This window comes from Scyliorhinus torazame, chromosome 17 (genome assembly GCF_047496885.1).
Source record: "Scyliorhinus torazame isolate Kashiwa2021f chromosome 17, sScyTor2.1, whole genome shotgun sequence".
In the NCBI taxonomy this organism is placed as follows: domain Eukaryota; kingdom Metazoa; phylum Chordata; class Chondrichthyes; order Carcharhiniformes; family Scyliorhinidae; genus Scyliorhinus; species Scyliorhinus torazame.
The window spans coordinates 15,880,076-15,893,973 of NC_092723.1; the positions used below are offsets into that span (position 1 = coordinate 15,880,076).

The 13,898-nt window shown below is 57.1% G+C and overlaps 1 protein-coding gene across 13 annotated transcripts in view; it reads left to right on the forward strand.

Annotated features, from left to right (window-relative positions):
* The window catches only part of nfasca (neurofascin homolog (chicken) a), a 338,294-nt gene that overhangs the window by 228,946 nt on the left and 95,450 nt on the right, over positions 1-13,898 (forward strand). For all 13 annotated transcript variants that reach the window (XM_072480092.1, XM_072480091.1, XM_072480095.1 and 10 more), the window contains 3 exons: positions 455-586; positions 9,556-9,699; positions 12,823-12,934. In XM_072480092.1, coding sequence (XP_072336193.1) covers positions 455-586; positions 9,556-9,699; positions 12,823-12,934 — 388 coding nt within the window. The remainder of the gene's footprint in view (positions 1-454; positions 587-9,555; positions 9,700-12,822; positions 12,935-13,898) is intronic.

Below are 13,898 nucleotides of genomic sequence, written 5' to 3' on the forward strand. Positions count from 1 at the left end.
CAGGCTTGCTGGTGATAGGAACCTCCCTCCCGCCGGCCGTGTCTCCCGGCGTCGGCCATTCTGACTCCACGGGACTTGGTTCCCGCTGTGTGCCCGCCATCATCAACCCTGCCGACCCACTGATTTACTCTGGCTGCCAATAAGTGGCCAGTGATTGTAGTATTGAAATTCCTAATCACGGGAAGAACCAGGAATCGCGGCCGCTTGAGATCCCTCCTGCCGAGCGAGCACGGCGCGCATGAAACTCTGCCCCTAGAGTTCCAACAGTTCCTGAGGCCATTTTTATTAAAATCTTTAATGCATTTGATTGCGGTCTGAGACTAGCAAACAAACCCAATTAGGGTTCAGCCCTATAATAAAACATTGGCACCATCTATAACTAAGCATATTTGTCAGAAATGGCGATGTCGTGTTTAACTGTCAATCACTTTGTGTTTATTTTCAATTCTCAAAGCTTCGCCTTATTGGTTGAACGAGCCACAGAATTTGGTGCTGGCTCCCGGGGAATATGGCAGATTGATGTGCCAAGCCTATGGGAACCCCAAACCTGATATCCAGTGGCTGGTGAATGGTGAACCTATCGAAAGTGAGTTAACTTTCTACGTGTCCCGGTGACCCTGGCGTACTCTCTAATTCATTAATGCTCCTCAGTGAAGAATGGGTGTACTGTCTACTGGAAGCGTCAGCAGCCATTTTCTTAACCTGAAAAGCCATTTTTAAGAAGATTACTTAAAATAAAATCTGTTGGGAGCCAGAAGACAAAGATTTGGCATTTCAGAACCAAATATACATCAAATTACCAAGTATTTCTTTTAGAATGCATAATTGCACATCAGGAGCATCATTCTCCGACCCCCCGCCGGGTTGGAGAATCGCCAAGGGCTGCCGTGAATCCCGCCCCCGCCGGTTGCCGAAGTCTCCGGTACCGGATATTCGGCGGGGGCGGGAATCGGGCCGCGCCGGTTGGCGGGCCCCCCCCCCCCCCGCTGGATTCTCCGGCCCTGATGGGCCGAAGTCCCGCCGATAAATTGCCTGTCCCGCCGGCGTGGATTAAACCACCTTTTGAACGGCGGGACAAGGCGGCGCTGGTGGGCTCCGGGGTCCTGGGGGGGGCGCGGGGCGATCTGACCCCGGGGGGTGCCCCCACGGTGCCCTGGCCCGCGATCGGGGCCCACCCACAGGCGGGCCTGTGCCGTGGGGGCACTCTTTCCCTTCCGCCTTCGCCATGGTCTCCACTATGGCGGAGGCGGAAGAGACCCGTCCACTGCGCATGCGCGGGGATGCCGTGAGCGGCCGCTGACGCTCCTGCTCATGCGCCGCACGACAAAGTCATTTCCGCCCCAGCTGGCGGGGCGGAAATCAGTCCGGCGCGGGCCTAGCCCCTCAAGGTGAGGGCTGGACCCCTCAAGATGCGGAGAATTCCACACCTTTGGTGCGGCGCGATGCCGGACTGATTCGCGCCGTTTTTGGCGCCGGTCAGCGGACATCGCGCCGATTGCGGAGAATCCCGCCCATGAAGCACGGTAGCCTTGTGGATAGCACAATTGCTTCACAGCTTCCGCGCTTGCGCCGCCCCGACATGTCATTTCTGCGCCAGCTGGCGGGGCACCAAAGGCCGTTTCCACCAGCTGGCAGGGCGGAAATTCCTCCGGCGTCGGCCTAGCCCCTCGCTGTTGGGGCTCGGCCCCCATAGATGCAGAGCATTCCGCACCTTTGGGGCGGCGCGATTCCCGTCTCATTGGCGCCGTTTTGGGCGCCAGTCGGCGGACATCGCGCTGTTTCGGGAGAATTTTGCCCCAGACAACTAAAATCCATAGAATCCCGACAATGCAGAGGGAGGCTATTCGGCCTTTCAAGTCTGCACCAGCCCTCTGAAAGAGCACCCTACCTAGACCCACTCACCCACCCGTTCCCCCTAAACCCCACCCAACCTTTGGACACATAGGGGCAATTTATCATGGCCAATCCATCTTTCGACTGTGGGAGGAAACCGGAGCACCCGGAGGAAACCCGCGCAGATACGAACGTGCAAACTCTACACAGACATTGACCCAAGGCTGGAATTGAACCCGGGACCCTGGCGCTGTGAGACAGCAGTGCTAGCCACTGTGCCGCCATGCCGCCCGGGTCCCTGGCGCTGTGAGGCAGGAGTGCTAGCCACTGTGCCGCCATGCCGCCCGGGTTCCTGGCGCTGTGAGACAGCAGTGCTAGCCACTGTGCCACCATGTTATGAATTTACGCATCAATAGAAAATCAAAATCAAAATTAAAACAAAACAAATTTTGAATTCTCTCTATTGTGACATTTTTTGCATCTCTTTACTTGGCTTCTCCAGTATAAGCAGGTTCAGGTTTTATGCATCATTTAACATGGAATACGTACAATTATATAAAGAGAATGTTAGTGATGAACCATGTTAATTTATTTGGAAAACAACACGTTGAATGGACAAATAATAAGAAATTCACACTTAAAACTGAAAAAATACTTTTTGCCTGTTTTTATAATGGATCTTGTAAGAAATGGAGATTGACTATAATTTTAATCAGTCGTCATCTTTAAAACAAACTTTAACTGAAGATGCGTAAAATTAAGCCCACTTTTGACCAATTGATTTTCTTCACAAAAAAGGGGCGTCATTCTCCGACCCCCCGCCGGGTCGGAGAATGGCCGTTGGCCGCCGTGAATCCCGCCCCCGCCCCCGCCGAAGTCTCCGAAGGGAGAAAAGTCGGCGGGGCGTTAATGGCGCCGCTGCCGCGGAGAATGTCACGGGTCTGCGCAAGGCAGCCGATTTTCGGCCTGCCGATATTCTCCCTTCCGGATGGGCCGAAGTCCCGTCGACGTGATGACCGTTCACGTCGACGTCAATCAAACCTCCTTTTCATCGGCGTGACCCGGTGCTCCAGGCTCACGCCGACCAGCGAGGAGGTGAGTGACGGCCTGGGGGGTTGGCTCTGGGCAGGAAATGGCGTGGCCGCAGACTGATTGCCCGAGGAGAGGTGTGTCTCGGCTTGTGTGTGTGTGTGTGCGGCCGTGGGGGGGGGGGGGGGAGGGGGGGGTGGTTAGAGTAGGTTGGGCTCCGGGGGAGTGCCGGGAGGGGGTCCGTGCCGGGGTGGAGGTTGGGGGGGGGGTCCGTGCCGGGGTGGAGGTTGGGGGTTGGGGAGGGGGTCCGTGCTGGGGTGGAGGTTGGGGAGGGGGTCCGTGCCGGGATGGAGGTTGGGGGTTGGGGGGGGGTCCGTGCTGGGGTGGAGGTTGGGGAGGGTGTCCGTGCCGGGGTGGAGGTTGGGGAGGGGGTCCGTGCCGGGGTGGAGGTTGGGGGGGGGGGGTCCGTGCCGGGGTGGAGGTTGGGGGTTGGGGAGGGGGTCCGTGCCGGGGTGGAGGTTGGGGGTTGGGGGGGGGTCCGTGTTGGGGTGGGTGATGGGAGGGCAAATGAGTTGGTCCACCTGGCCAGGTGCCAGCCTCCAACAGTTGGACCCATGCGGTCCATGCCACCTGGCTGGGGGGAGGAGGGGATATGGGCAATGATGACATGTCGTCGTTCCCCTCCCCCCCACCAGGCCGTCATGTTTTCAGACCATCCAGCGATGTTGGCCGCCGTGGTGGCAGCCGCTCATGTCTATGTTGCCCTGGATGAGGAGGAGGAGGAGGAGGAGCGTGCCAGAGAGGCGGCGCAGGCTGCCGCAGAGGGGCAGGCGGCAGCCGCCCAGGCTGGAGGGACACCTGACCGACAGGACGAGGAGGGGGAGGAGGACGTCGCGGCCCCACGGCAACGGAGGCACCCGAGGGCGCCCCGTGTGTACCGGCCCCGGCAGTCATACCAGGACCTCACGGACCGGGAATGCAGGAGGAGACTCCGGATGAGCCGGGAAACCGTGGCACACACCTGTCACCGCGTGGCACTGGCGGGGGACACCCACACCCCCCACCCATCCACCCACCCAGCACCCTCACCCCCCTCCCCAACCCCACACACCCCACCCGCATGCACACCACCCCCCCTTGCCGATCCACCGGCGGCACAACGGGCCGGGCTCACCCAGTTGCGGGTGGACGCGTGTCTATCGCAGGCCATGGAGAATGATGACAACCCGCCTCCGATGAGCTCCTGGCTCTACATCGTTGGACTATGTCTGACCCATGGCCACAGTACCACCATCCACCCGGACCATCCCTGCATGCGGCTGTGACACTGCAGCGCACGGTCCCGTCCTCTGCCCGGGGGATGTTGATGGCGGCCCAGGGGGAAGGGGGCAGACTCACCTGGGGCTGAGGTAAGACCACCCCTCACACACACACTTGCGCTCAACGTACATGACACCCCCGCACACTTTGGACAGAGCACAAAGGCAGCTTCAGTAGGTGTAACATTGACTTTAATAACCAAAGGAGTTCATGCACGTGCCCTAGCGCTTAAGACTCATCTGTGCCCTGCACCCATGCCAACTTACTCAGTGTCTAATTGTTTGGCCTTACGGGCCCTTTGACTACGTCTACGTGGTTCCCCAGACGGTACAGCAGAACTGGAGGTGGACTCCTGTGATTCCTGCCCTCTGACACTGGATCCCTTTGGCGGCCGTTTCCTGGGGCGTCCTGGCCTAGATGGGCCAGGCTGCGGCCCGGGCGACTGGGATGGCGAGCTGCCAGCCTGTCCTGCCCGTTGCCCACCCGATGCACCTGGGACGGAAGGGGGGGAGTCCGAGGTGTCGCGGTGTACCGGGACCTCCCCTACAGAGGGAGCCAGGACGGACCACACCACCTCCTCCTCCCTCGGGGTGCCCGATGGTCCCCAGGCCTCTACATGGGTGGGGGATGCGAACGGACTGGCCATCCGACGCGCCCCCGACATCTGGCGCTGCCAGTCCTGGAGGCCCGTGCTGGTATCGACAGGGGTCTGCAGGTTTGCAGCCATGGAGCCCAGGGGGTTGTCGAACCCTGTCTGCGACAGTGCGACGCCAGCTCGCACATGGCCACTGGCGCCGATGCCCTCAGCGATGGCCTGCTGAGACTGGGCCATGGCCTGCAGAGACTGGGCCATGGCCTGCAGAGACTGGGCTATGGCCTGCTGAGACTGGGCCATGGCCTGCTGAGACTGGGCCATGGCCTGCTGAGACTGGGCTATGGCGTGCTGAGACTGGGCTATGGCGTTGAGCGCCTCTGCCATCTGGCGCTGGCACTGGCTCATGGCCTCCTGTGAGAGGGCAGCCATTTCCTGGGCCACAGACGCCGCCTGCACGGAAGGCCCCAGGCCTCGCAAACCGTTCCCCATGTCTGACACCGTCGCACCCTTTGCCTCCACCGCGGACGCCACCCGTGCGGTGTCAGCCTGGGTGGCACGCATGACCGGGACCACTCCCAGCTCCTGGACGCGGGTGGACTCCTCCACCTGCGACCAAAGCCGCCGCAAGCCACCCGTCACCCTATTCGCTCGTCTCCGTGTCAGTGGTTGCATCGGATCTATGTGTGGGTGTGGTAACTGCAGGAACCCGGGATCCATCTGGGCGGCAGATGTTCGCTTGGCCTGGGCTGCCCTCCGACCGCCCGGTCCCTCTGCTGCTCCTACCTCCACCTGCTGTACCGGGACGGCTGTGTTGTGCGCACCAGTGAGTGTACCAGACGCCTCATCACTAAAGTGCCCAACCGTGGTGAGTGTTTCTGCGATGGTGGAGGGTGTTGGTGACAGCAGTGGCGTTGTGTCGTGCTCTTCGTCCCACTCTGAGTCCATGGCACTTTGGGGTGGGGGTTCGTCTCCACCCATCCACTCTGAGTCACTGTCCGGTATTTCGTCTTCCCGGGTAGGGGTGTCCTGGGTAGTGCTGTCCCGGGTAGTGCTGTCCCGGGTAGTGCTGTCCCGGGTAGTGCTGTCCCGGGTAGTGGTGTCCCGGGTAGGGTTGTCCTGGATAGTGGTGTCCCGGGTAGGGGTGTCCTGGATAGTGGTGTCCTGGGTAGTGGTGTCCTGGCTCGGATGTGACGGGGGCCTGTGGCTGCCCCCCTCATCGCTGGGTGGTCGCTCCCGCACGTGACGGGGGTGTCGTCTCCCTGTTGCTCCAGGTCTCTCCGTCTCCCGTGGTGTGCGAGGGGCATCCTGCGGGCGTCGCATGCTGGAGGGTCCGGGTCTCTCCGTCTCCCGTGGTCTCCGAGGGGCATCCTGCGGGCGTCGCATGCTGGAGGGTTCGGGTCTCTCCGTCTCCCGTGGTCTCCGAGGGGCATCCTGCGGGCGTCGCATGCTGGAGGGTGCGGGTCTCTCCGTCTCCCGTGGTCTCCGAGGGGCATCCTGCGGGCGTCGCATGCTGGAGGGTGCGGGTCTCTCCGTCTCCCGTGGTCTCCGAGGGGCATCCTGCGGGCGTCGCATGCTGGAGGGTGCGGGTCTCTCCGTCTCCTGTGGTCTCCGAGGGGCATCCTGCGGGCGTCGCATGCTGGAGGGTGCGGGTCTCTCCGTCTCCTGTGGTCTCCGAGGGGCATCCTGCGGGCGGTCTGCATCTGCGGGGATGGGTGCCTGGACGTTTGGTCCTGCGATACACAATGAAGCATGCATGGTTAGACATCAGGCAGTGATCAGGTGATACGGGGGAGGGGGATATAGGGGAGGGGGGATATGGGGACGGGCTGTTGGTGGCTCACTTGCTCGTGGGGCCCCGACCTCTGCATCAGCAACCTCCCGGTCCTCAGGTCCGCCAGCCAGTTCCAGGGCCCTTTCCTCGTGTACGGTCAGTGGCCTCTCATCAGCGGGCCCTCCTCCAGTCCTCACATGCTCCCTATTGTTGTGTGCGCGCTTCTCCTGGGGGGGAGGGGGGGTGGTGGCAGGGGTAAAAGGCAACAGTGTTAGGCAGGTATATGAATGCACGCCATCGGTTGCGCGTGCATTGCAGAGGTTAAGGTTAGGGCTGGATTCACTTGGGGATATGGGGGAGGGGGGGATATGGGGGAGGGGGGGCTATGGAGGATATGGGGGAGGGGGGATATGGGGGATATGGGGGAGGGGGGAATATGGGGGAGGGGGATATGGGGGAGGGGGGGATATGGGGGATATGGGGAGGGGGATATGGGGGAGGAGGGATATGGGGGATATGGGGAAGGGGGGATATGGGGGAGGGGGAATATGGGGGATATGGGGAGGGGGGGATATGGGGGATATGGGGGAGGGGGGATATGGGGGAGGGGAGATATGGGGGAGGGGGGAATATGGGGGATATGGGGGAGGGGGGGATATGGGGGATATGGGGAGGGGGGATATGGGGGAAGGGGGGATATGGGGGAGGGGGATATGGGGGATATGGGTGAGGGGGGAATATGGGGGAGGGGGGATATGGGGGAGGGGGGATATGGGGGATATGGGGAGGGGGGAATATGGGGGAGGGGGGATATGGGGGATATGGGGGAGGGGGAATATGGGGAGGGGGGGATATGGGGGAGGGGGGATATGGGGGATATGGGGAGGGGGGATATGGGGGAGGGGGGGATATGGGGGATATGGGGAAGGGGGGATATGGGGGAGGGGGAATATGGGGGATATGGGGGAGGGGGGGATATGGGGGATATGGGGAGGGGGGATATGGGGGAGGGGGGATATGGGGGATATGGGGAGGGGGGATATGGGGGAGGGGGGAATATGGGGGATATGGGGGAGGGGGGATATGGGGGATATGGGGAGGGGGGGATATGGGGGATGGGGGATATGGGGAGGGGGGATATGGGGGATATGGGGGAGGGGGGAATATGGGGGATATGGGGGAGGGGGGATATGGGGGATATGGGGGAGGGGGGATATGGGGGAGGGGGGGATATGGGGAGGGGGGATATGGGGGAGGGGGGAATATGTGGGATATGGGATGGGGGATATGGGGTGGGGGATATGGGGGAGGGGGGGATATGGGGGAGGGGGGAATATGGGGGATATGGGGAGGGGGGGATTTGGGGGAGGGGGGATATGGGGGATATGGGGAGGCTCACCCTGCCTGCTCTGACGAGGTCGTTCACCTTCTTGTGGCACTGGGTGCCTGTCCGTGGTGTTAGGGCCACAGCGGTGACGGCCTCTGCCACCTCCCTCCACAGACGCCGGCTGTGGCGTGGGGCAACTCTGCGGCCGTGCCCGGGATACAGGGCGTCCCTCCTCTGCTCCACCGCGTCCAGGAGCGCCTCCACATCGCGTGACTCGAACCTCGGGGCTGAGCGACGGCCAGCCATCAAGTCGGGTGTTGCGGTCGGCTGTTCCGGTCGGGTGGGGGGGAGCTGCGCGGCCTTATGAGCCGTCACGCCGTGCAGCGCGTATGACGCTGCACGGCGTGAACCACTGCGCAAGCGCGGATCCCGTTACGTCGCTGCTAGCCCATTTCGGGCCGCAGAATATCGGCCCATTTTTATGACGTGACGCAAGTGGGATTTGCGCCGTTTTTTGCGCCGATCGGCGGACTTTCCGCCGATAATGGAGAATTTCGCCCAAGATTTTGAATGGCACATTCAGAGTAATTTGGGGCCGGGCCGGAGAATCGGAGCAACCGCGGCGCCCATTTGCCGCCGCGTACAGAGGCTGGAGCGGCATGAACCGCTCCAGCGCCGTGCTGGCCCCCTGGTGGGGACCAGAATAGGTCGTTCCTGGGCCCTGTTCGCGCTGTCATGAAACGCGACAGTGTTCACGACGGCGCGAACACTTGGCCGCCATATTGGAGAATCGCCCCCTTTATCTTTTAAGCCTCATTAGAAATAATAATACTGCCATCCAAAAATAGGCATCATCTAAAACCATGGTTGGCTTTACCATTCAAACAGTTTTATTTAGAGTCCAATAGTTTGTGGAGTTACATGGATGATGTTTGTAAGGGCTGGCAGCCTTGATGCCCCGTAAATCCCCCCCCCCCCATCAAAAGGGGTCTGGGTAGGGAAAACCAGTGTCCCAAAACTCTCCAACTCTCACTTGTGACTCCAAAGTAGCTTCGTGCGCCAGCGTCTATACCCCGGGACCTCAACACGGCCGTCATACAAAACCGAGTGAGGGGGTCCATCAGCTTCCGCTGGTGCAGCGTGGGGATGTCGTTACGTCTATTAGGCACCAAGACTGAGGAAGGCAGGTGAGACGGGAGATCCAACAAAATTAGTAAGACCATGACTCAGAAGGTGCAGACCAGCAAAGTGGGTGACACATCCAGGCCACTGTCACGATGCTTCAGTTGGCAAATGTCTGGAGCCTCACATAAGTATAAGCCCCGTAGTTAATCATGGAAAGTTACTGACATACCATGAAAACTGATCTCCTGCGAGGAGTAGCTGCAAGCAGGCAGAATGTTTTTTGTTAAAATATCAATCAAATCTGTAAAGTGATGCACAATTATTAGCCTTTTACCCCACAATAAAAACATGGCTCTTAATTTTCATGACTAAATTGTTTTACGGCCTTTTTTGCATTAATGCGATCCAGCTAGAAAAGGTTGGGAGCTTACCAACTGATGGTCTATGTCAGGAAGTGTGTGTGTGTGCATGCATGTGCATGCATGTGTGTGTGTATGTGTGTGTGTGTGTGTGTGTAACCCAATTCATGAAACATCTTTTTTTCTTTTTCTGAAGAGGTTCGCCAGAGCCCGAGCCTTGAAATTCACGGGGATACGATCATCTTCCGAGAGGCACAGATTGGAAGCAGTGCCGTGTACCAGTGCAACGCCTCCAATGAACACGGATACTTACTGGCCAATGCGTTTGTCAGCATCCTTGGTATGTTTCGAGGCAGCTGGCCTCTCTGCAGTGGTTGCCGATGAACTGAAACCCCATGGAGCCCACAGGTCTCAACTTGTTGACCTCCAACCTGGAGGGTTGGCCTTGGAGAGTGTTCAAAGAGGGACAACTAAGCTGATAAACAGGACTGCACAGCTGAGCTAAGAGAATAAAGTGACGGTGTTGGGCTTGCTGGGCATTTGGAAAAAGGAAATTTTCAGACGATCTTATTGATCGAGGACAGCATGGCACGGGCAGCACAGTGGTTAGCACAATTGCTCCACAGTTCCAGGGTCCCAGGTTCGATTCCCGGCTTGGTTCACTGTCTGTGCGGAGTCTGCACGTTCTCCCCGTGTCTGCGTGGGTTTCCTCCGGGTGCTGCGGTTTCCTCCCACAGTCCAAAGATGTGAAGGATAGGTGGATTGGTCATGCTAAATTGCCCATAGTGTCCAAAAAGGTTAGGTGGGGTTACTGGGTTACGGGGATAGGGTGGAGATGTGGGCTTGGGTAGGGCGCTCTTTCCAAGGGCCGGTGCAGACTCGATGGGCCGAATGGCCTTCTTCTGCACTGTAAATTCTATGATTCCTTTCTAGGATTAATTTAAAACCCAAATAGGAACAGGCAATCTGAATATCAGACAGAGAGAGATAGGGCTTCTTCTACATCCTCCTTTAAGTCTATGTTTATAAATGATGAAATGACACTCTTTTAATTTGGGAGTTTGCAAGGCCTCTTTGCCCAATCAGCCAAGTACCTGGCAGACACAGTGAACAAAAGCTATTGTAGCGCAATCATCAGTGATGCGTCAATCACAGCTTCGTTACTCACCATTAATGTAGCCATGATGTGGAGATGCCGGCGTTGGACTGGGGTGAGCACAGTAAGAAGTCTTACAACACCAGGTTAAAGTCCAACAGGTTTGTTTCGATGTCACTAGCTTTCGGAGCGCTGCTCCTTCCTCAGGTGAATGAAGAGGTATGTTCCAGAGACATATATATAGACAGATTCTGTCGATATATTTGTTTCTGGAACATACCTCTTCATTCACCTGAGGAAGGAGCAACGCTCCGAAAGCTAGTGACATCGAAACAAACCTGCTGGACTTTAACCTGGTGCTGTAAGACTTCTTACCATTAATGTAACATGCAAAGGTAAATTGTCTGATGCCACGGCCTGTCTGGTGGAATGCCTGGGAACCATTCTGTGAACCAAGGTGAGACTTTGATAGGATAGAATCAATAATTGCCCAGTGTTCATTCATTAATATTGTGAATGTCTGAGGCAACCATTCGGATCTCACTTTGAGTAGCTTAAAACGCTCGGGCAGGGAGTGCAATGTTTGATATATAAGCAACATTAGAAATAAGGAGAATCTAGGAAAATCCCACATGTTGCAGGATGAGACATTTCAGCTTGCTCGATTGGTTTAGGGAGTGGGGAATACCTTTACCTGATGTTTACTGAATGTTTTTTTTGCCTCTGCCAGGAGTTAATAGCGGTTGAAGCCGGGATGGGTGGTGCATAAGGAAAAAGTTGGTGGATCAGCATGAGGGTAGAATAGATCGCGTGCGAATTGCTGATCCAATTGTGCTCATATAAAGCTCATACAAGGTTGACATACCTTGAAGACAGCTCAGTGGAGGCCTGTGCAACTATCCTTCGCATCATCCATCAGTTCGGTCCTCAGAAAGAAAAACATCAGAAAATGTTGAGGAATTGTCCACAATGGCCAATTTTTAACAAGAGCAAAGCATATTAACGAGGGGGTGAAACGTCATTGGGGTTAGGCAGGAAGGTGAGGTTGAAGTTACAATCAGATCAGCAACAAGCTTATTGAATGGGTCGGCTCCTGCTCCGAATTCATATGTTCGTCAACTTTTGTTCACCTTTTTGTTGTTTCCATGCATAATGTGTAGAGAGCTCACACCTCGACAAGCGAGGAGATTCTGAGTGAAGGGCCAGCGGCGACGTCAATCGGACCACCCAGTTAGCAGGTTGTCATGTCAGCCTTGACTCAGCGTTAGCTCGCTTGCCTCTCAGTTCAAAGATTGTGGGCTGGATTCTCCGTTTCTGAGGCTAAATGCCGGCGCGAACGGAGAATCCGTGGGAGGTTCACGACGGGAACTTCAGCGCGAACCCCACACCGATTCCGGTACCGATGAGGAGCTAGCAACGGCGCCACGTGGAACACCCGTGGATCGCATGGAAAACGGCCGGGTCCCGGGCCGCGCAGGCGCAGGGCTGACGACCTGCACCATAAAACATGGTGCCAGCCGTGCTCGAACCCGAATCCGCCCACCGCGACCCCACAGCCCCCACCCTGGCCACTCCCTACCAGTCCCCCCAGCCTTAGCAGAAGGCCCCCCCCCCCCCCCCCGGCCAACGGCATATATCCTGGACGAGTATGGTGGCCCCGGACGAGTATGGCGGTGCTGGACACTGTCCGCAGCCTGCACGCCAGGCCCCCGACCACTGGGACCACACGTGGCCCGCGCCTTCGTGAACTTGGACTATCGGGGGCGGAGCATCACGGGTGGACCAGCCACTGTCGTGCCAACGGCGTTGAAATGGCGCGCGGCACGGGTCATGATGACGCGGGTTTGGAGGAGGCGGAGCATGGAGGACCAGCCCCAATTCCGGGGTCAGAATCCATTCTCCGCCCGATCGACGATCGCGATTTCGGCGTCAGGCTACGGAAAATCCCGCCCTGTGAGTTCCTGCCCTACTCCAGGGACTTGAGTGTGTAAACGTGGCCAAACCTTTGGTGAGTGCTTCATCGGCAAAGGTGCTGCCTATCAGATGAAATGTTAAAGTGAGCCGGGAGCACTGGAAGGATTCCTACAACCAATCTTTCCAAAGATGTGCAGGAAATTGTCCAGGTTACAATGAAGTTACAACCAAATTAACTGATTATTAAACTCATTCCCAGCTGTGGGACTTTGCTGTGTGAATTTGTCTGCAATAGATCAATGGCTACATTTCAAAAAATAGAATCCAGTGATTGTGAAGAACATTGGTATCATTGAATGAAATCTCTCTGGCCTCGGGTGAAGTAACACCATCTGTCTATTTCTTAGTCTTTGTGGAAAGGTTTGGGGCTGATGGAATCTTCTTTGTTGACAGATGTTCAACCAAGGATACTATCCCGACGGAACCAAATTGTCAAAGTGATAGAAAATAACCGGACAAAGCTTGAGTGTCGGTATTTTGGTTCACCAATCCCCACCTTGCGATGGTAAGTAGCAGGGGACTGAATCATCAATTCATGTCACACAGCACTTCCAACACAATAGCAGCTCAGGGGCTGGGAATCTCGTGATGGCTAACTCCATGTCAAGGCAGACAACTTCCCTGCAGGCACAGAAGGGCAGGGGTGGGAGAGGATGAGGGTCCACCTGTTTGGGCACCCGAGTGGCCCATTTAGGATGTCCCCCACCCGCCCCTGCAGCAAGGGCTGCCACTATTAAAAGAACCTCCACCCTTTTTTTTTAATTTATGGGGTATCAGCGTCGCTTTCTTGGCCAGTATTTATTGTCCATCCCTCGTTGCCCTTCAGAAGCTGGTGGTGAGCCGCCTCCTTGAACCGTTGCAATCCCTGAGGTGTAGGTACACCCACTGTGCTGTTAGGGAGGGAATTCCATGATTTTGATCCAGGGACAGTGAAGGAACGGCTGATATATTTCCAAGTCATGATGGTGAGTGACTCGGAGGAGAACCTCCATTTGGTGGTGTTCCCAGGTATCTGCTGCCCTTGTCCTTCTAGATGGTGATGGTCGTGGGTTTGGAAGGTGCTGTCGAAGAAACCTTGGTGAGTTACTGCAGTGCGTCTTGCAGATGGCACACACGGCTGCCACTGTGCGTCGGTGGTGGAAGGTTTGAATGTTTGTGGAAGGAGGAGCAATCAAGCGGGGCTGCTTTGTCCTGGATGGTGTCGAGCTTGAGTGTTGCTGGAGCTGCCCTCATCCAGGCAAGTGGAGAGTATTCCATTACACCCCAGACTTGTGCCTTGTAGGTGGTGGACAGGCTTTGGGGGGTCAGGAGGTGAGTTTCTCACCACTGGACTCCTAGATTGTGACCCGCTGGGGTAATCACAGTAATTATATGGCTAGTCCAGTTTAGTTTCTGGTCAATGGTAACCCCCAGGATGTTGATAGTGGGGATTCAGTGACGGTCATAGAGTCATGCAGCACAGAAAGAGT